The 22,439-nt window shown below is 40.4% G+C and overlaps 2 protein-coding genes across 2 annotated transcripts; one reads left to right on the plus strand and one right to left on the minus strand.

The window, feature by feature from the left end:
* Window positions 1-109: 109 nt before the first annotated feature.
* On the minus strand, window positions 110-12,563 carry GLA (galactosidase alpha). The gene is made up of 7 exons (XM_084870951.1): window positions 12,308-12,563; window positions 7,853-8,027; window positions 6,454-6,631; window positions 5,861-5,952; window positions 3,346-3,507; window positions 2,943-3,140; window positions 110-2,066 (listed from the first exon to the last, which is right to left on the minus strand). Exons 1-7 carry the CDS (start codon window positions 12,502-12,504, stop codon window positions 1,791-1,793), a joined length of 1,278 nt encoding a protein of 425 aa, XP_084727077.1. The 5' UTR covers window positions 12,505-12,563; the 3' UTR covers window positions 110-1,790.
* Window positions 12,564-12,797: 234 nt separating this feature from the next.
* Window positions 12,798-18,861, plus strand: HNRNPH2 (heterogeneous nuclear ribonucleoprotein H2). Its single transcript, XM_084871248.1, has 2 exons — window positions 12,798-12,909; window positions 16,693-18,861. The coding sequence occupies exon 2, from the start codon at window positions 16,745-16,747 to the stop codon at window positions 18,092-18,094; it is 1,350 nt and encodes a 449-aa protein (XP_084727374.1). The 5' UTR covers window positions 12,798-12,909; window positions 16,693-16,744; the 3' UTR covers window positions 18,095-18,861.
* The last annotated feature ends 3,578 nt before the right edge of the window (window positions 18,862-22,439 follow it).

Below are 22,439 nucleotides of genomic sequence, written 5' to 3' on the forward strand. Positions count from 1 at the left end.
TAGTCACTTGGGGCTTCATGGGATCCCTTTTGCTGTTGTTATTGGTATCCGTAGTGAATGTTGAGCTTACCAAGTGAAATAATTTGTCTCACATACCTTTATGAGTTCATTTTTTTTTAATCCTTGGATGTTTTTATTGAGCAGAGGAAAAACACCGGTTGCTTCCTGTACAGAATTTGGGCCCTGTTCTCTAGGCATTACATGTCTTCAGACTACTCATACCACCAAATATTTTGATACATCTACCCCTTTCAAACTTTTTAAAAAGATACATTTTTATTAATTTCAGAGAGAGAGAGAGAAACATCAATGATGAATCATCAGTGCCTGGTACATACATGCCCCAACAGGATTGAGCCATGCTGGCTGCCCCCACACTCCCCCCCCCTCCCATCTCAAAATTATACAAATTCTTTTCATGATGCAAAGAACATAATTCCTTGTGAATTAAAATCCTAAATGGAACCTAGCAGTTAAAATCCATTTTTTAAATTGTCTAAATGTTTCAAATTCAAATCTCTTATTTGTGTAGTACGCTCTTGGTAATAATGGATATCCAGAGAGATATATTGGTCAGATCATCAAACCTCAGAGGGAAAGTAGGGGAGGGTGGGGGTAAGGGGAAATCAACCAAAGGACTTGTGTGCAATGCATATAAGCCTAACTAATGGACATAGATACCAGGGGGGTGAGGGCACATGCAATACCTTAATAAAAAATAAAGGATCTAGCTTACTGAGTTTTACCTGTGCAGTAAAACTGGATGACAAATTACTTTGGCAACTGGAAGGGCATCTCAGTGAGATGGAGCAATTTGCTTTCAAATTTATATACTTTTATTTTTTAAAATATTTTTATTGATTTCAGAGGGAGAGGGACATAGAAATATCAATGGTGAGAGAATCACTATCAGCTGCCTCCTGCATGAGCCCTACTGGGGATCGAGCCTGCAATCCAGGCATGTGCCCTTGACCAGAATCAAACCAGGGACCTGACCCTTCAGTCCCCAGGCTGACAATCCATTGAGCCATATTAGCTAGGGCTGCTTCCAAATTTATGTATCTGGATGACTGTCATGGTTCACCAGTTTCATTGCAATTTTTATCAGCTGACAATGATTAGACTTCCAATTTTTTAAAAATCCTCACCTGAGGATATGCTCACTGATCCTAGAGTGAAACAGAGATGTGACAGAACATGAATTGTTTATATTCTGTATATGCCCTGACCCCATACAGAATATGAACAGCAACCTTGGTACATGGGACCATACACCAACTGAGCCATCGGCCAGGACAGTCTTGAAATTTAATTACTTGGCGGGCAAAGGAATGGTTAAAACATACTTTAGGCCTTTTGCACCATTGGTTCTGTAGTGAAATTTTTACCTGGGCATGTGTCTTGACGAGGAATCCAACCAGCCTTTTAGTTCATGGGAGGATGACCAACCAACTAAGCCACACTGGCCAGGGCTGTAGTGAAATTTTATTCAGGTAAATCAAAGAATAGGTGAAGTGAGGATGGAAGAAATGGACAGAGGTGTGGTTGTCATTGGCAAAAAAAATAATAAAATAATACGATTTTTTAAGGAAGCTTTTTTTTTTTTTTGCCCTGGCAAGGGAGCTCAGTTGGCTAGAGCATCATCCAGGTAAGCCAAGGTTGTGGGTTTGATCCCCATCAGGGCACATGCCCAGAATCAACCAATGAATGCATAATTGAGTGGAACAACAACTTGATGTTTCTTTTTCTATCCCTCTAAGAAAAATCAATAAAAGTTTTTAAGGAAGCTTTTAAAATGTAGTCTGGCTTATTTGTAGCTGAAGCAAAACGGTGCCTGTGGGATTTATTCGAGTTTTTACATATGAAGTCCATTCATAAAACCCAAGCTTTGTCTTCACAGGGAGAAGCTCTGTGATATGACAAGCAGGATTACAGGCCATTCCTTGACCCAGAGAAGCAAGACTGATGGTGTAAGAACGAGGTCCACCAATCTCCTGCAGGTTTACCACAGCCACAGCCCAGGCTAAATTCGAGAGAGGGCGTTCCCATACCTCAATGCTGTCTTCCTGAAAAGCAAGCCAAGAAAATACGTATGATAACTCGGTAACTAGCAGTAAGCTGCCTTGTAGCATTCAGTCTTACTGTCAGAACTACCAAACACTTCTAGGAAAAATTAAAATTATCTTGTAGCATGTTTGGGAACTAAAGTAATGATTATAGCAAAAAAAAAGCTTACCGTATTTTCCGGCATATAAAACGACCAGGCGTATAAGACGACCCCCTAATTTTATAGTTAAAACAAAGGTTTAGGCCTATATTCGCTGTATAAGACTACCCCCCACTTCCGAGGCAACACCAGTTCTTTTTTTTAATAGAGCGCCTCTCTGACTCTGGCCAATCTGAGCAGGCTTTTTTTTTTCGTTTCAAAGTCGACTTATATGCCAGAAAATACGGTAATTACTGATTATTATTGAGATTAAAAAATATATTCACAAAAGACCAGTGCATATCTTAATATATAATAGATTTAGGCCCAAGACAAAGTTGGCATTTGAGTATAAAGCCATCTTAAAATACATAACCCAAATAAACATTTGGATGAATTTTATTATTTTTTAAATCCTCATCTGAGGATATTTTCCCATTGATTTTCAGAGACCGGAGAAGAGAGTGGCAAAGAGAAAGACAGATAAATATCAATGTGAAAGAAATACATCCATTGGATGCCTCCTGTACACACCCAACCAGGGACAGCTGGGAAGGGGCCTGCAACTGAGGTATGTACCCTTGACGGGAATCGAACCCATGACCCTTCAGTCCTTAGGCCAACACTATCCACTGGGCCAAACCGGGCAGGGCCATTTGGATGAATTTTAAATTAGAAGGCAGGAGAACATATTCTTGTCCAATTCTTATTTTCTTCTGGAGAACATTTACTATACCTTTCTCAGAAGGTACCCCTGCTTGCCCAAGGGGTCCTGGTTGATGGCAATTACATCCTTATTCTGTAGGAGGGTTTTGGCTTGAGAGCTGATGTTTCGGAGGTCATTGGACATGAGTAATGGAGCTGCCATGATCGCCCAGAGGGCCATCTGCGTTACCTGCTGATCCCAGCTGAGGCCAAAGTTGCCAATCACTAACTGGGACAAAGAGTGAAATTAGAATTCAAATGAGAGAAGACAAACATTCTTAAAGTTATCTAGACACAGAAGCCACTTTCCGTGGCACTCTGCTTTGAGTACTCTCACATAAAGGCTGCTCCAAGCAACTTGCCAATTTACCTTGAATGTCAGTAGGAAACAGGCCCACTGCAGGGGTTTGAACACAGAGGAGTCGGGTTCTTACCATATCTGGGTCATTCCAACCCCCAGGTCCTGCAGCTCTAACAAGTGCCTGCTGGTTAGCTGAGGTCCAGGCCAAAATAGTCTTTATACTTTGCCAAGAATCATAAATGTCTCCAAAATTTCTCCAGTGATTACAGTATTGTCGGATTTCTGTATAATTGGGCTGTGAAAACAGAGATACTGTAACTCTTCTGCTTACTTTCTACTAACATTCTTGCGAGATGAAAATAGTCAAGTTTAAAGGAAGAACTTGTAGCCTTCTCTTTAGTTTATAGCTTAAAAGTCTCCACTGACGAGCTAAATCCTTATTATAATGGATCTTCATTGTAAAAATTTTGCTTCAGAATTAGGCCATTTAACTTAAAATTTCTACTTAAAATGGCTTAAACAATGTTTATGCTGGAAATTTACCAATGGTAACTAAGTACTGGGATTATGGAGGATTGACTTTTTTTTTCACACTTCACTATTTTCAAACTTCTAAAATTAACATGTACTGAATAACATTTTAAATAACAAATAACCTAATAAGTAAAAGCAGCTGAAAAATTACGTAGAACTCATCAAACATAAAGCAATCTAAATCCTAGGCATATAATTTTTAACAGAATAAATACATGTTTGTAAATAGGCACATGGGATATCCAAGGTTTAAGATGTTGAAGAGAAAGGTGAAGACTATTTTAGAGATTAGAAAGAAATAACACCCCTAGCCAGTTTGGCTCAGTGGATATAGCATTGGCCTGAGGACTGAAGGGCCCTGGGTTCAATTCTGGTCAGGGGCACGTGCCTCCATTGTGGGCTTGATCCCTGGCCCTGGTCAGGGTGCATGCAGGAGGCAACCAATCGATGTTTCTCTCTCTGTCTCCCCCCCTCAGCCCCGCCCCTTGAAGATTAATAACAACAAAAAAAGAAATAATAGGGATTCATCCTATAAATAATTATTCAACACTTACCATATGCTAGTGATAAAGTCAGACAATGTCCCTGCCCTCCTGGAGCTTATATTCTAATGGGGAGACAGACAGTAAGTCAGTTAACATATAATTCTACATAGTGCTAAGGTCTTTGATGGAAACTAAGAAACTAAATAGGTTAATGTGATAAAGAATGAATGGATAGAGCACTATTTAAAATATAGATATATTGATTTCAGACAGGGAGAGAGAGAGAGAGAAACATCAATGAGAGAATCATTGATCAGCTGCCCCCTGCATCTCCCACACTGGGGATTAAGCCCAAAACGCAGGCATATGGCCTGACAGGGAGTCGAACAACATCCTGGTTCATAGATTGATGCTCAACCACTGAGCCACACTGGCTGGGTTAGAGCACTATTTTTTTTATAAATATATTTTAAAATTCCTTGCCTGAGGGTATGTTTTCTTTAATTTTAAAGAGAGGAAGGGATTGGTGAGGGAAGAGACGGGGTTGGTGGAGGGAGAATCGGTTGCCTCCCATGGTGCAGGGATCAAACGTGCAATGTAGTGTTTGTGCCCTGACTAGGAATCAAATCTGCAACCCTTTGTTGTATGGGACAATACTCCAACCAACTGAGCCACCTGACCATGGCAGGATAGAGCACTCTTTTAGAGTAGTTAGAGAAGATCAGTCTGAGTGTGTGGTATCTGGTATGAGACCTCAATGCTAAGGAGGAGCTCAGAAATCTTGGGAGACCGTACCAGGCAGAAAACGATAAGCAATAGGCCCTGAGGCAGCAACGGGCTTGGAGTGTTTGGGGGACGGAAAGAACACCAGTGCAATGAGGGCGAGTGATGGGGAATGGGGTTGGAGAGATAGTCCAGGGCAGATCAGTGGGGTTTGGTTGTATTCCAAGTGCAATGGGAAGCCCGTTAAGGATTTTAAACAGGGGAGTGATGTGATTCCACTTAACATTTTAAAAAATATATATTTTATTGATTTTTTACAGAGAGAAAGAGAGAGGGATAGACAGTTAGAAACATTGATCAGCTGCCTCCAGCAAACTCCCCATTGGGGATGTGCCCACAATCACAGTACATGCCCTTGACCAGAATCGAACCAGGGACCTTCCAGTCCGCAGGCAGACGCTCTATCCACTAAGCCAAACCGGTTTCGGCTCCACTTACATTTTAACAAGGACACTTTGGGGTTGGTGGAGAGTGGAAGTGAGAGGGGAGGTTGTTGGGAGCATTTTGGGTGATGATGATGGTGGCTTGAAAGACAAAGATGGATGCAGCAGAGATGGAAAGAAATGGGATGATTCAGGATTTATTTTGTAGATAGTACTGATAGGATGGCTGATGAACAGATTGTGAATCATAAGACAAAGGGAAAAATCAAAGATGATTGACTTCCCAAGTGGTGGCAGCTTAGACTCCAATTGGAGCAGTGAGGATGATAAGAAGTGACTGGGTCCTGGGAGAGATGGTGGGATGAGACTGTTAAGTAAGGTGGGACTTTGAAGGAGACCTTTGTTCTCAAGTCGTGAAAACCCATCCCCAAGGCTCTATTAAATTCTGGAGTCACTAGCTCACCTTCTGAAAGGGCCACATATAAAGGGGCCACTCACAGGAGTACACAATGCTTCTGCCAGTCTTGTTCAGGGCCAAGGACATGTGCTTATAACCTGAATGAGAAAACAATGGGTAAAATAAGGGGAAGAAAGAGACTTCCAACAGGGGCTTCCCTGAAGGGCCATGTTTATATTTTAAACCAGCAGCAGAGACAGGTAGCTTCTCTGTATTGAAATTGTGTCTAATACCTCCCACACAGCTGGAGCTGTTCCGAGGATACAGTGCGGGATGGTGCATATATTGAGGAAAGGCAGTCATGAAGATGCCCCTTTCTCTGTGACTGACATTCTAGATGCTTTCCCAAATTATGTTACAGAGTTAGAATTACTACTTGTAATTAACTCAGACCCCCCTTTAATTAAAAGTGCACAGTATTAACTGTGATTAATGGACAAACTGGAAAAGAGATAGTAGCTCTGGCATATTGAGAATAATTATTTCCAATACTGTGACTGGGTACTTAAAATGGGGAGATTAGTTCTGTGGATACCCAGTAACCGTGGCTTCAAAGTTCTTCTCTTTGCTCATTGCTAAATCTCTTGAATGAAACATACCATTTGCCAACTCTTCCACAGAGTCACAGTAACAACCATCAAATTTTAGCAGATCTACGCCCCAGTCGGCAAAGGTCTCAGCATCAATGTTATAGTGTCCCAAACTCCCAGGGTATCCTGCACAGGTTTTTTTCCCAACATCTGCATAAATTCCTAGCTTCAGTCCTTTGCTATGGACCTGAAATGAGAGGAAAGAGTCACCGCAATACGAGTGCAATCATGAAGCAGAGAGAACCACTCCATGCTGTGGGAAGAAGCATACACTTCACCAGGTACTGGGGGCATTTATTTCACAAGTCCCCGAAATTATGTAGATGGCCGGGACCAGTTTGGCTCAGTGGATAGAGCGTCGGCCTGCGGACTGAAAGGTCCCAGGTTCGATTCCGGGCAAGGGCATGTACCTTGGTTGCGGGCACATCCCCAGTAGGGGGTGTGCAAGAGGCAGCTGATCGATGATTCTCTCTCATCGATGTTTCTAACTCTCTATCCCTCTCTCTTCCTCTCTGAAAAATCAATAAAATATATTTTTTTAAAAATTATGTAGATGAGTTTATTGGGAGACAAAGAGCAAATTCTCCAATTCTGCTGAGTTCAAACTCACATGTAAGCTACAGCATAGAACTGAAGAGAAACTTATCAGCCACTCTAATCTCTCCCTGATGGGAATCTAAAAGTTATCTTTCCAGGGCAATGACGTCTGGACAGAGTCTCTCCTTGACCAAACCTTGGTTAGGCTCCTCTAAGCTCTCTTCTCAAGTAGGCTTCAACTTTGTCAGTCAGCGTCCACTCTTAGCAAGAATCCTAGTGAGTCTTCCTCCTACTCTTGATATATGATCAAGTTCCTTATCTTCCACCCTTGATGTGTAAATCCTTGGCCTATTTTCTTAGCCAGAATCCCTTAATCAGTTTCCATCCAATGATCCTCCCAATCTTCTTTTTGGCTACAAATCCCCACTTGTCTTTGTTATATTCAGAATTGAGCTCAGCTCCCTCCCTCAACAGTACTAAATAAAACGTCTTCATTGCCTTTAACTAATGTTTGGCTCATTACTTTTAAAAATCTTTAGCAAGTATTCCTATCTTCTAAAATTCTAGTTTACAGTAAAATTACAATACTGCTCAAAGTTTATATGGAAATATATGCACACATATGCCAAGAACCAAGTTCCTTTTTCTTCCCAGAGAATTTGGCTGTTTCAGCAAAAGGAGAACTTAAGATGGGCCTCAAGAAGTGTTGCAAAATATATATCTGCTGACAGATGAAAATTCCACCTGATAAGCCTTACAATCCAATCTTCAGATAATGGCAGCTATTTTATTCTCTAAGTGTTTTTGAGCAAGTTTCCATACCGAAGTATTTGGTCTCCTAAATGAAAAAGAAAATTATCTATAAACTCACATAATCAGATAGATGGCGGATTCCACTTGGAAAGCGTTTAGGGTCTGCCTGAAGTCTGTGTTTTAAGTCTCTTCGGGGAGCCATCCAACAGTCATCAATACAGATGTACTCATATCCCACTTCCTTCCAGCCTTCTGAGGCCATGATATCTGCCATCTGCATGAAGAGCTTCTCACTGAAAGAGAAATTCCAAGAATCATTACAATTAATTAAACAAATGCTTGGGTACTTCCTATTTGTTAGGTACCTTGGGGCTTTCAATTTTTTTCAACCCAGTAATAGTTGGGTAGTAATCACAATCAAAGCAAGTTAAAATGGATTGAGCCCTTTTCCTTCTCCCTGCCCCTACTCTTAATACTTGTACCCTAAGAACCCTGAACAATTAAAATAGGAATGTGCAATGCAAGAAATTGAGAAGGTTATTAGAAGCTAGAAAGCGATATTTGATATATAAATGTTATAACCAATATACAGCAAGAACCACCATATTCACAACATATGATAAATACAAAGTATCATCCCAAATGCAAAAAATATTCCAATTAAAAAATAGGGAACTAATACAAATAGGTATAATCAACAGCTTCCTTAGCTATCAACAATAACCTAGCTAGAGAAAAAGATACCATTTTTAAAAATATATATTTTTATTGATTTTGTACAGAGAGGAAGGGAGAGAGCTAGAGAGTTGGAAACATCGATGAGAGAGAGTCATCGATCTGCTGCCTCTTGCACACCCCCTACTGGGGATATGCCCGCAACCAAGGTACATGCCCTTGACCGGAATCGAACCCGGGACCCTTCAGTCCCCAAGCCAACGCTCTATCCATTGAGCTAAACCGGTCTTGGCAAAAGATACCATTTTTAAGAGCAACCCAAAAAACAACAGGAAAACCTAAGATTCAATTTTGCTCTTGGATAAGAAACTCAATATTAAAAAGAAGCTAATTCTAGCCGAAACCGGTTTGGCTCAGTGGTAGAGCATCGGTCTGCAGACTGGAAGGTCCCAGGTTCAATTCCGGTCAGGGGCATGTACGTTGGTTGCGGGCACATCCCCGGTAGGGAGTGTGCAAGAGGCAGCTGGTCAATGTTTCTCTCTCATCGACGTTTCCAGCTCTCTATATCTCTCCCTTTCTCTCTGTAAATAATCAATAAAATATAAATTTAAAAAATAAATAAATAAAAGAAGGTAATTCTCCCTAAACTTTATGCATTTTTTTTTTGTTGTTGTTGTTAATCCTCCCCTGAGGATATTTTTTTCCCCCTAGAGATTTTTAGAGAGAATGGAAGGAAAGGAAGGAGGGAGGGAGAGAGAGAGAAATATCGACTAGTTGCCTCCTGCACGCATGCCCAGACTGGGGGCAGGGAGCAAACCCTCAACCAAAGTATATGCCCTTGATAGGGAATCGAACCCGAGACCTGTCCATGCCCCAGTTGATGCTCTAACCACTTTTTTTAATGCTCTAACCACTTTGCTACACCGGCCAGGGCCCTTTATGCATTTAATAAAACCCTAAACAAATCCCAAAAGGGCTTTTTAAGGAACTTGGCTACATGATTTGAAAGGTTCACCTAAAAGATTAGACATAATCATTCTGCAAAAAATAAATGAAGCTGATGTAGTGCCAGTAGCATTAGAATACACAGATCAATGGAATTAAAGAGAATGTTCAGAAAGAGATCCTCCCCGCCATTTGGTACCATGGAATTTAGTTAATATTAAATATGGTATTCTTTATAGGAGATTAAAGGCTAGACACATTAAAGATTTAAATATTTTAAAAATTCATAAACATACTAGTAGAAAACATAGTGACAATATTATTTTCAGGTAGGAAAATACTTTCTCAGCATTATGCCAGAGTCAGAAATAATAAAGGAAAAAATTTCTATTTGATATATAAATGTTAAAACCAATGTATAGCAAGAACCACCATATTCACAACATATGATAGACAAAAATAAAACATCATCCAAAAAGCAAAAAAACAACAAAAAACATTACAGTTGAAAAATAAGGAACACAAATAGGCAATCTATAAAAGAAATTGCCAAGAGCCAATTTAACAAATGAGATGTTTAATCTCATTACAAGTCAAATAAATGAAAATAAAAATACCTAACTGATTGACAAAGTTTTAAAAGAATGACAAAAATGCAGGGTTGGGGGTGTGGGGAAACAGGCATTCTCATACACTGTTGTTGGGAATGTGCATTTGTCAAACTTTTGGTGAGGACAGTTTGTATGTCACAAAATGAGCATATACAATAGTTGGACCCAGTAATTAGGTCATATGGCTAAGTAACAGCAAGCTAGAATTTGAACTAGGCAAGCAAAGTTCAGAGTCTTGCTAACTCAACATAAACATAATTTCATTTTTATTGGAAATAATGAAAAAAAGAAAGAAATCTGTGATCTGTGTTACTTACCAAAAAACTATTCCAAGACCTTAAATTACCATTGTAATCGTGATTACTTCTGGGTGGTGGAATGAGGGGAATCATTTTCATTATACTCTTCTTTACTATCTGCACTTTCTGCATTGATTATGCATTAGTTTTATAATCAGATAACAAAAATAAAGACAACCACCACTTAGAAAAAAATGCAAAGAAAAAGAAATATGTGATGGGCACAATTGCTATTCACTTTACCCCAGGGTCACAGTGGACTTTGTCTGAAACTTAGAGGGTCATTAATTCTGTAATGTTTGACCAACATCCTAATTTTATCTGTAAAGCCAGAAAGACATTCATAGGAATAACTTATATGCACTGGGATGTATCATAACCACTGCTTTCAGAGGGGTCTCTGCACCACTGGTGTCTTTATTATATTTCAGAACTATTCTGTTATTAACCAGTGTCATCCCAACAAACAATAAAAAAGAAACTGATATGACAGATGGGTACTAGATTTGTCAGGGTGATCACTTCATAAGTTATATAAATGTCTAGTTACTATGTTGTACATCTAAAGTTAATCTAATATTGTGTTAATTGTAATTAAAAATTTTTAAATAAAACACCCCACTATTTTACAGACCCTTCTCAGTCAACTCCCTGAGGTCAGAGTTGTTATTCCCAACTTGCAGACAACCAATGTGCGGATCAGATAGGTTCAGTACCTGTCTTATCCAGGCAGCATTGTCGGGGAAGATCAGTGATAAGATGTGGAACCTCGCAGTGGGTACCTGACAATTGTTGATCCCTTCCCTGTCCTTGGAATGTTCATTCTGCGGGCCTTCCACGCTCCCAGAAGCTGCCCCAAGGATATATATAGCCTTCAGAGAAATGTGTTGAAACTTGAGGAAGGTACACAGGCATACCCCCCTCTGCTTATTGCGGTTTTTTTTTGTTTTGTTTTGTTTTTGTGTGTGTGTGTTGTTGTTTTGTTTTGTTTTTTTGTTTTTTTGTTTTTTTTTTACAAATTTAAGGCAAAGACCCCCCCCCCCCAGCAAAAAAAAAAAAAAAAAAAAAAAAAAAACACAAAAAAAAAAACACACAAAAAAACAAAACAACCAAAAACATGACTTCTTTTATTGTAATACCTGGAACCGAACCCGAAATATCTCTGAGGTATATCTGTATGTGACTAAACCCAGCTTAAGGCTTCTGTACAAGCTTTTATTTGGCTGGCCAGCAGGTATGGAAAACTATTCCTCTTGCAGCCTCCAAAGAAAAGCTGCATAGGTAAGTTCCATTGCCACTAAAAAGGTCACTTACTAATCTGAATGGGTCTGCCACTTTCTGGGGTTTCTCCCAACCCTGCTCTCTGGGGCGGTTTCAGATTACACTCAGGTTGCTCCAGGCCAGTTATTGGGCCAACAAGCCTCAACACTTAGCTTCCATAAACAGGCGTACCTCAGAGACACTGCGAATCTGGTTCCAGACTGCCGCAATAAAGCGAGTCCTAATGTTTTTGCGCAATAAAGGAAGGTGCAACGAAGTGAGGTATGCCTGTACAAAGTTCCTTCAGGTCAACCCTTCAGCCACAGGCCACACTCCTGGGAGAGAGGGTGGGGAGATCACTGAGACTCCATAGTCCTAAACTTCCTCAAATTACAGTCAAGGAACCCTGTGACCAAAAAAAAAAAAAAAAAAAAAAAGAAGTCCTCTCTCCTACTCACTGCAGCTGTTTGCTGCTAGTACCATTAGAAGTAGGGCAGCAGCTCACAGAAGGGTTTGAACGGAACTGGATGGTAAATTGAGAAAGTCCCTCGCTCGGTAATCCGGCAGAAACTGAGAGGCCAGAGAATTTAGGACCGTGGCAGGGTTCCCACCCCAGGAGGGGTCATAATGAGAAAGTTCAGGGCTAGTCGCCATCGAGCCAATTCACTGGGAATGAAAAAGCAGCAGCGACAGCAGGGAAGCTCTCTCTCTGGCTCAGATGCTCCCGCTGAGAACCTGTACCCCTCCGAGCACACGGAGAGGCGAAGGGAAGGGCTCCGGTACCTGACACAGGAATCCGGGTCTTCCTCGCAGTCCGTGTTGCACATGAAGCGCTCCCAGTGCAGCCAGCCCATGGTGGGGGTCATGGCCAAGCCGTTGTCCAGGGCCCAGGCCCCGGAGATCTCCCGGAGCACCAGGGCCCGGAAGCTAAGCGCCAGCACGCAGCCCAGCCGCCGGAGTGGTCCACTAGTCAGACTCATCCTCGGTGTAACCAGGCATAACTCATTTCCGCGGTAAACTGGGCTTTTAAGTTTAACCTTAGGGGCGGGCCAATCACTGGAGAGTTACGTCATGACGTTGTTGTTTCTCGGGCAACTGGGACGGTTATCCCCAGAGACGGACCAATGACCAGTCACGTAAGACGCGCCGCAACCAATCACGCTCTTTCTTCCTAAGCATAGGCCCGCCCTATTCCCTCGTCGGAAGGAAGTGTGCTCTTCAGTGATCCGGAGTTTGAAGCGGAGTCACTCACGTGACCGAGATCTCACATGACGTAGGAGCTCACGTGATCATTCGCTTACGTGAGCAGAAGTAGTTCGGCCGTCGTCTGCTGTCTCGCTACAGCCGTTTGAGGGCTGGAGGAACATCGTCCGGCATCTTTGGAGGTTGGTGTGTGGGTGGGAAGTGGGGGCCCGGGGGTGGCGGTAATGAAGACCGAAGCGGGGGTCCGCCGGCCGCCGTCTCCTTTTTCGCTCCTCGCGTTCTCCTCCCCCGCCCCCCACTCCCCCATCTCAGTGCCGGGAAGCCGCCTTCGCTGCGCCTGGTGGGGAAATGGTGGACGTTCGTGACTGTGTGTGGTTTTTGTATCTCTCTGTCCGGGCGGGTCTCAGGAGAGCCCTTGAGAGAAACCTGACGGAGAAAAACGTTTGAAAACCACATCCGTAGATTAGGGAAAAAATAACATATTGAGACTAGTGGTCCGAGTGCTCGTCCATCCTTTCAGTGTAGGGAGAGGCACCAAGTCAGTTTATATGTAAAATCACATCTAGGTAACTGTTACGTGCCTAACGGAGGAGCCCAATAAATGTTTTTACTGAGTTGAGTATTTAAATAACGTGTTTGTTTTTTTGCTTATAACAATTTACTTGTTCAATTTTGAACATTCGAAAAATAACAATATAAGTTTTTTTTCCTATAAGTTTTTAAAAATACTTGTAATTTATTACCCGGAGATAACTACTCAGCGCTTGGTGTATAAAAAGTATGGGTATAAGACACATATAAATACACAAATTCTTAACTCCCAAATGGAATCGGAATCCTGGTACCTACATCGTTCAATGGAGTATTGTGACCTACCCGGGTGATACGTTAATGGAGTAGAACTTTCCTGATGCCACTACAGAGGGGATTAAGGCCTAGAGTGCTGCAGGGACATTAAATGGGGCGGGTGTTCCAAGAGTTAAGACAGGCCAAAAACTAGTTCAAAATATCTATCGCTCGAATCTAAAATTGGTTTATATGACGACTGTTAACCACCGCAGATGCGCTGTGCAAGGCATATATTGGGTAGTTAGTGTTTGTTGAATTGAATCCTCTAGTTTTATGGTAGTTAGTACACTTTGTACTTTTCTAGGGGCCCAGTGTTCCCAGACCATGTCAGATAAGCCACCCACGTACCAAATCAGAAACTTTTATAAAATTTGCTATACCAAATTCCAGAAAAGCAAACATTTTTTCTGAATTACAATAATTACTCCAGAAAATTACGAATGCACCAAAATTTTTAAAAATATATATTTTATTGATTTTTTTACAGAGAAGAAGGGAGAGGGGTAGAGAGTTAGAAACATGGATGAGAGAGAAACATCGACCAGCTGCCTCCTGCACACTCCCTACTGGGGATGTGCCTGCAACCAAGGTACATGCCCTTGACCAGAATCGAACCTGGGGCCTTTCAGTCCCCACGCCAAAGCTCTATCCACTGAGCCAAACCGGTTAGGGCATGCACCAAAAATTTTAAAAATGAAATTGAAAAGGCTATAAACCTACCACCCTGAAACCACTGTTAACAATTGACACATTTCCCATGCATATATTTTTCCTAACATTGCTTTTTAAATTGCAATTACAATGATTTAAAAAAAAAATTAAACCTATGTAGTAGTATATAGGATATGGGATATGAAGTGGAAATCCACTCCACTCTTCTTTCCTATCCTCCAGTTCTTTCCTCAAAAAAAAAAAAAAGTTTGTTTTATATGCTTCCAGATCTTCCTCTGTGCATTTACAAACATATATACATGTGTGCTTATATTTTCAAATAAGAAGGATCATACTATGCATATTTTTATTTGATATATTTTGGAAATCTTAGGCCAGGGCAGATCTTTTTTAAAACTTCATAGCATCCACTTTAAGGATAAAGTATACTTTATTCATCTGTCCCCCTATTGATGGATAGTTAGGTTTCTAATTTTCTGCAATTACTAACTGCTGCAGTGAACATTTGTGAGTATTTCAGTTGACCAGGCTCTGGAAGGAGTTCTAGCAGGGTTGAAGAATATATGTTTTTTACATAGTTGAGATTATAAAGTAGCTGTGATCTTGGGTCACAAGATTATAGCAGAGTAATTTCTCATCTAATTAAATATTTTTATAATTTTAAAAAATAGTGTAATAGTCTTTCTTATTGAAATACCTTTCAGTGAATATATAGCTGCATAAATCTTTGTCTGAATTTCAGATCATCTCCTTATGGCACATAACCTAGAGTGGATTTACTGTACGAACTTTCACTCTTCTGGGTGTGTGTTAGTTTGTGAACCCTGAATATCAGCATTGATTTATCCTCACTGGTTAGTTTTCACTATCTTGATGGATGAAAAGTGGCAATTAATTCTGGTTTTAAGGTGACTTTCTGGTGATTGGTGGAGTTTGAACATTTCCTAGACCCCTGTCCTGAATCCTCGTAATCTCCTTTCCGCTATATTTAATCTGTTATTAAGTTCCACAGAGTCCACTGCTTTGAATACATAGATCATGTCTTCCCTTTTTTAAATTGCTGATTTAAAAGGGGTAGGTTCGGAATCTTTTTTCTGCATTTGGATAATTATAACATAATTCGTGGCCATACAAAATTATAAGCTTAAAAATTAGCCTGCTATATTTGGTAAAACATTTAATTAATTCACCCCTAATGCCTTGGCAGGGCCAGACCAAATGATTTCGGGCCTTGTACGGCCTGCCAGATGTTTCCCACCCCTGTCTTAGGTGAATCCTTAACACATCTCTAGGAGATCAGGGTTCTCACTGAACTTGCTAGTGTCATCTCTGTTTGAGTGCTACACTGTTTTTAGGTGATCTATCTGGAATGGGTCTGAAGATGTCACTTCTCTCTCCTCACTCCTATCCCTTCACTCCCCTTCCCCTGGCTTCTGTCTCCTCACTCCCTTCTCCCCTCACTCCACTCCCTTCACTCCCCTTGTTAAAGGCCCTTAACATTTGTCAAATAAGGCCCTTGGGACCTGATCTCTATCTTGCCAGCCCTATCTCATGCCTTGCCTCTTCCTATTTTATGCTCTATCATATTTTTTTAATTGGTTTATAGATCCCTGAACCAGTTAGTCTGTTTCATTTAACTGTTCAGTGCCAACTGATAGAATTGACCAACCACGCTCTGCTTTAATACCTTTTCACCCTGCACATAATTCTGACATAGCAGAGATAATATGTTTATTTGCCCTTTTGTTTTTAATAAAGGCATATAGTACCCCTGTAGGACCATAAGTCCTTTTTGGGATTATTGATCCTTGTATGCCAGAGCCAAGTCCTGGACCTGGCAGCTGAAAAATGGAAAACAAATGTGTGAATTTCCAATAATGTCTTTTTTCCATTTATCTCTTAGGCCTTAATATTTCCCTTATTTTATTAATTTGTGTAAGTTCTTTATATAAGGGTATTAATACATTTGTTGCAGTTACCTTCTCAAGTGTATTGTCTGTCTTTTAATTCTGTTTAATCTTTTGATGTAATGAAGTTTTTCATTTTTATGTAATCTTATTTAGCCATTTTTTAATTTGCTGACATCTTCCACTGATTTTGTTGATGTTAATTTTTTTCTTCTTTTTCTTTAGACTATGATGTTAATATATGGTCAATGTAGAGATCTTAGAACATACAAAATTTCCAAAGAAAATATTTCCTGAAACAAAAAACTCCCATAATTCTGTCATCTAGAAATAAGCAGCAGTGATGATACCCAACATATAATAGGTATCAGGTGTCAAAAAATTGCTGAATGAATTAGAAATTTGGTGTAGTCCTTTTATTTATGTGAATGTCTTACCCAAAATGCTACCAGTGTATTTGGATTTTGTATTAATTTTTTTTTCTCTTACTGTATTGTGAACATTTTTCCATGATAATAGTCTTCTAATTTTTTTCAGCTACACTGAAAAAAGCTACACCGAGCTTGCCACCAAGAGCCTAACAGTCACCATGATGCTGAGCACGGAAGGCAGGGAAGGTTTCGTGGTGAAGGTCAGGGGCCTACCCTGGTCCTGCTCTGCTGATGAAGTGATGCGCTTCTTCTCTGATTGCAAAATCCAAAACGGCACATCAGGTATTCGTTTCATCTACACCAGAGAAGGCAGACCGAGTGGTGAAGCATTTGTCGAACTTGAATCTGAAGATGAAGTGAAATTGGCTTTGAAGAAGGACAGAGAAACCATGGGACACAGATATGTTGAAGTATTCAAGTCCAACAGTGTTGAAATGGATTGGGTGTTGAAGCATACAGGTCCGAATAGTCCTGATACTGCCAATGATGGCTTCGTCCGCCTTAGAGGACTCCCATTTGGCTGTAGCAAGGAGGAGATTGTTCAGTTTTTTTCAGGGTTGGAAATTGTGCCAAATGGGATGACACTGCCTGTGGACTTTCAAGGGCGGAGCACGGGGGAGGCCTTTGTGCAGTTTGCTTCGCAGGAGATAGCTGAAAAGGCCTTAAAGAAACACAAGGAAAGAATAGGGCACAGGTACATTGAAATCTTTAAGAGTAGCCGAGCTGAAGTCCGAACCCATTATGACCCCCCTCGAAAGCTCATGGCTATGCAGCGACCTGGTCCCTATGATAGGCCAGGGACTGGCAGAGGGTATAATAGCATTGGCAGGGGGGCTGGGTTTGAAAGGATGAGACGGGGTGCCTATGGTGGAGGGTATGGAGGCTATGATGATTATGGTGGCTATAATGATGGGTATGGCTTTGGATCTGATAGATTTGGAAGAGACCTCAATTACTGTTTTTCAGGAATGTCTGATCATAGATACGGAGATGGTGGGTCCAGTTTCCAGAGCACCACCGGGCACTGTGTACACATGAGGGGCTTACCTTACAGAGCCACTGAGAATGATATTTACAATTTTTTCTCACCTCTTAACCCCATGAGAGTACACATTGAAATTGGACCCGATGGCAGAGTTACTGGTGAGGCAGATGTTGAATTTGCTACCCATGAAGATGCTGTGGCAGCTATGGCAAAAGACAAGGCCAATATGCAGCACAGATATGTGGAGCTCTTCTTGAATTCTACTGCAGGAACGAGTGGGGGGGCTTATGATCACAGCTATGTAGAACTCTTCTTGAATTCTACAGCAGGGGCAAGTAGTGGTGCTTATGGTAGCCAAATGATGGGAGGGATGGGCTTATCCAACCAGTCTAGTTATGGGGGTCCTGCTAGCCAGCAGCTGAGTGGTGGTTATGGAGGTGGTTATGGTGGTCAGAGCAGTATGAGTGGATATGACCAGGTTCTGCAGGAAAACTCAAGTGACTATCAGTCAAACCTTGCATAAGTAGAGAACAGCATTAAACAGCTACTACAGAAGTGAAAGCTGTGCATTTATGGGAGTTGAATAGAATGGGAGGGCTGTTTAGTATACCCAATATGGTAAATGGGAAATAGATTCTGATCACTCTAGGTCAAGTTCTTTCTTTTTTTCCTCCTTTCTCTTTTTTTTAAGAAAACAAATGTTACGTTTAACACTTTTGCATTACAGGATTGTGACTTATGCTTACTGTAAAATGGGAGTCAGGATTGTTTTCAGACTTTAAGCTCAGTAATTTTGAACACTGAAACGTTCAGTATTGACCATAACTGTTAAAACGATTTTCAGCTTTCCTCAAGTTAGTTTATGTTGTAGGAGTGTACCTAAGCAGTAAGCATATTTAGGTTAAAGCAGTTTCTCCTATGTTAAATGTTGCTCTTATACCACAAGACATTGAAAACTTTGGATGTGTGTTGAGAAACATGCTTTTCTGTAAAACTCAAATATAGGAGCTCTGTCTATAATTCAAAGTTAAAACATTTGGCATGTTTGTTAATTCTAGCTTTTTGGTTTACTATCCTATAAGGCACGTGAGTGAACACTTATTTTTTATTAAGATCTGGGACAATTTTGAGATGTAATACCAATTGATACTTCAGGAGTTGGGTCATGTCATTTGTATAAAATTCTGAAGCTTTGATTTAAATCTTCCCTTGTATTGTGATTTCCATTAGACATATTGTACTAAGTGAAACTTGTTAAATAAATCTTCCTTTTAAAAACTGGAAAAATAATCTTGTGCAGCTTGATTTTTATTATGTTCTGTTATGTGAGCCTTTTCTTTTACACAGTCCTCTGCTGTTGAAGTTTAAGTTATTTTCAAATTTTAAAATTATTATAAACATACATTAGCATCTTTATACATTCTTGCATATATCATTAGTTGTTTTCAAGATATATTCGTACAGATACTGAATCAAAGGTACACACATTTTAAAAGCTTTCATTGGAAAGATTGTGTTTCCCTTAGGAATTATTTTTACCATCATAGCCTTCTAAATGATGCACATTATTCTTGATCTTGGCCAATTTGTTAGTTGAAAAATGGTATCCCATTTCTATTTTAATTTGTACTTCTTTGATTAATATTCAGGTGGAGCAACTTTCTGTTGCTTAACTTATTATCAACATGTCCACAGGACTACTGGGCTACTCCAGAGACTACTTGGTTCAAGACAGCATCCTCCAAAATCCAAAGAAGAAAAAGCAAATAATCCTCTTTATTTAACCATAAATAAGATTTAAGGCACTTTTGTATGTTTTGATAAATTTGGCCTGTGTTACAGAAGTAATTCAGTCTCATCCATAACTTAATAGTCTCTAAGCATTCTTTAGGGTTTTTCAGAGCATTTAAACCTTGTTTTAAACCAGTAGTTCTCACACTTACGCATGCAACAGAATCCTTTGTTGGACTTGTTAAATCATTGATTACTGGGCCCCACTCCTAGAGTTTCTGAAATTCTGTAGTTCTGGGGTAGTGCTGAAGAAACTGCTAATGCTGCAGGTTTTGTGACCCATGACAGCTCTCTACAAGGTTTATCTGAACCTAAAATAGCATCTGGAAGGAGCAGTTTTCTTCATGATCCCTGATTGCCTTCCCTTTTTCCTATAACAAGTAGTTTAAACTTTTGTGTTAAAGTACACTTTGCATATGCTTTTTAACAATACCTCTGATACCTGTTTATTTTAAATTTCTGGCCATTAACAATTATGATGATCTAAAGGCCTGGATGCCCTTGGGTCAGTACCAGCTGTTCCTGAACTACATAGCTCTGTACAGTGGTCGGCAAACTCATTAGTCAACAGAGCCAAATATCAACAATACAATGATTGAAATTTCTTTTGAGAGCCAAATTTTTTAAACTTAAACTATATAGGTGGGTACATGGTTATTAACTTAATTAGGGTACTCCTAAGCTGGCCTTTGCTGAAAACTCAAGGGGCTAAAGAGCCGCAGTTTGCCGACCACTGTCTTTGTTATATGTGACCAGACTGCAAATGGATTGTTATCCTTGGTATATTTAGAGCTTGGGACCCAGAGAAACACTTGGAGAGGGAAAGTAAATATCAAGTTGGTATTGTCTAACTACTTTATTTAAGGACATTTTTTATTGAGCACCATTCCTGGAAAATCATACTGAGGATACAGTTGGAGGTGATTTAAGATTCTTTGATGACTTCCAATTGTGTCAGTTGCAAGAAAGCAAGAAATCCATTTTGACTCATAGCATAATGAGCCAATCATTAATTTCACCTCCTCAGCCCTGCAGAAAGCCTTTCTCAGAGGGTTCACAAGTAGGTGTTTTTGCTTTCCAGGCTGCTCAGTTAATTTTCCAGAACGTTCTCTAAATGTGAGCAAAGATTCTCCAATTAGCCACTAGATGTCGCCAACTGTCAGGAAATGATTGACTGAATCCTGAGAGCTAAGGTGTTTGCTTCCTAGGCTGGATAAGAAAACAGAAGGTGCCAGGCTGTGTGAGGAGGGATCAGGCAAAAACAACAACAAAACAACCTCATTGACACAGACAACAGTATGGTGATTACCAGAGGGAAAGAGGAGTGGGGGGTGGTAGAAGAGGGCGTGTGGAGGGGATAAATGGTGAACACACAGTATACAGTTGATGTACCCTTGAAATATATGTTATTTACCAACTAGAGGCCTGATGCATGAAATTCGTGCAAGAAGCTTGGCCCTCACAGCCCCTTGCAGCCCTGGCCAGCCCTAGCAGCCCTGGCTTTATTCTGAAGATCATTTGGCTGTTTGGTCTCATTAGCATATTAGCTCTTTATTATATAGGATGTCACCCAAATAAACTAAAAAGAAGTTAAAAAAGAGAGAGAGGGGCTTGAGGAAGCGGTCAAGAGAGAGACCCTGGAAGATCAGCAGTCAGCACTAGAGGTATGGAAAGGGACAGTAGTTCGTTTCAGAGTGACAATACAGATGGGCTTGCAAACACATAAACACACACCCACACACCCACACACCATCTCTAATTCTCTCAAATCCAACACTCACACTACCCAGGAGAGCTTTCTTGAAGGTAAAGTGGGCAACACACCCATACCCACCAGCCACCAACTCAAGGGTTTGTTTTAGACTGCCCCCAGGAGCTAGTTGGTAGGATCAGGTTTAAAGTTTGCAACTACAACTTTCATGGTCTAAAGGGGTTGCCACTGATGACTTAATGCCAGTGGTTCTCAGAGTGAGTTTCCTGGGCCAACAGCATCAGCATAACCTGGGAACTTGTTGGAAATGCAAAGTCTCAGGCCCCATTCCAGACTGACTGAACCAAAAACTTATGGATGGGGCCCAACAATCTGTGTTTCAACAAGTTCTCCAGGTGATTTTGATGCTCAGAACCACTAGCTTCTGCATGGATTTTGTTATTCACCCATTTACTTATTCCTGCATTCATTCACCCAACCATAAAGGAGCTCACTAAGCTACCGTTTCCCCAAAAATAAGACATCCTCTGAAAATAAGACCTACTCACAGGTTTCCTTCTGAGTGAAATATTGGGTCGGCAGCTAAGTAATTGCGGATTTTTTAAAGAAAATCAAAGACAATTTTTTCGTGGAACTAAATAACTTTATTCTGTAATGTATTGCCCATTTTGATCAATGACCTTTTGCCATCTTTCAGGCAGCATCATAATCCCACGTTCAAAAAACTTCTGGTTTTTATTAGCAAAAAACTGAATCAGGTACGATTTGACATCATCATCATTATTGAAATTTTTACCATTCAAGGAGTTTTGTAAAGATCGAAACAAAAAGTAATCAGATGGTGCAAGGTCAGGACTATATGGTGGATGTGGCAAAACATCCCAACCAAGCTCCATTAATTTTTGCCGAGTGACCAAAGATGTGTGTGGCCTTGCATTGTCATGATGGAATACAACACCTTTTCGATTTGTCAATTCGGGCCGCTTTTCTTCAACTGCATTGTTTAATTTCGTTAGTTGTTCAATGTAGACATCAGAATTGATCGTTCGGTTGGGTGGTAAGAGTTCAAAGTAGACAATTCCTTTGTAATCCCACCAAACTGATAACAAAACCTTCTTTTGATGAATATCAGCTTTTGATGTTGTTTGAGTTGGTTCACCTGGCCTGCTCCACGATCTTTTCCGCTTGATATTGTTGTAAACAACCCATTTTTCATCACCAGTTATCAGTCGTTTTAAAAATGGATCATTTTCATTACGTTTCTTTAGCAAATTGCAGCTGCTAATGCGTTGCGTTAACTGTGATTCTTTCAGTTCGTGAGGAACCCATGTATCGAGTTTTTGAACATAGCTAAGTTGTTTTAAGT

Source organism: Pipistrellus hanaki (assembly GCF_964339955.1).
Source record: "Pipistrellus hanaki genome assembly, chromosome: X".
In the NCBI taxonomy this organism is placed as follows: domain Eukaryota; kingdom Metazoa; phylum Chordata; class Mammalia; order Chiroptera; family Vespertilionidae; genus Pipistrellus; species Pipistrellus hanaki.

Bases quoted from the DNA above. Each gene is read 5' to 3' on its own strand.
- GLA (XM_084870951.1), bottom strand. From the start codon at position 12,504: ATGAGTCTGACTAGTGGACCACTCCGGCGGCTGGGCTGCGTGCTGGCG. The intron at 8,028-12,307 runs GTACCGGAGCCC...TTTCTCTTTCAG, and splicing joins GACCCGGATTCCTGTGTCAG to TGAGAAGCTCTTCATGCAGA. The intron at 5,953-6,453 runs GTATGTTTCATT...TTTCTCATTCAG, and splicing joins TGTGGAAGAGTTGGCAAATG to GTTATAAGCACATGTCCTTG.
- HNRNPH2 (XM_084871248.1), top strand. From the start codon at position 16,745: ATGATGCTGAGCACGGAAGGCAGGGAAGGTTTCGTGGTGAAGGTCAGG.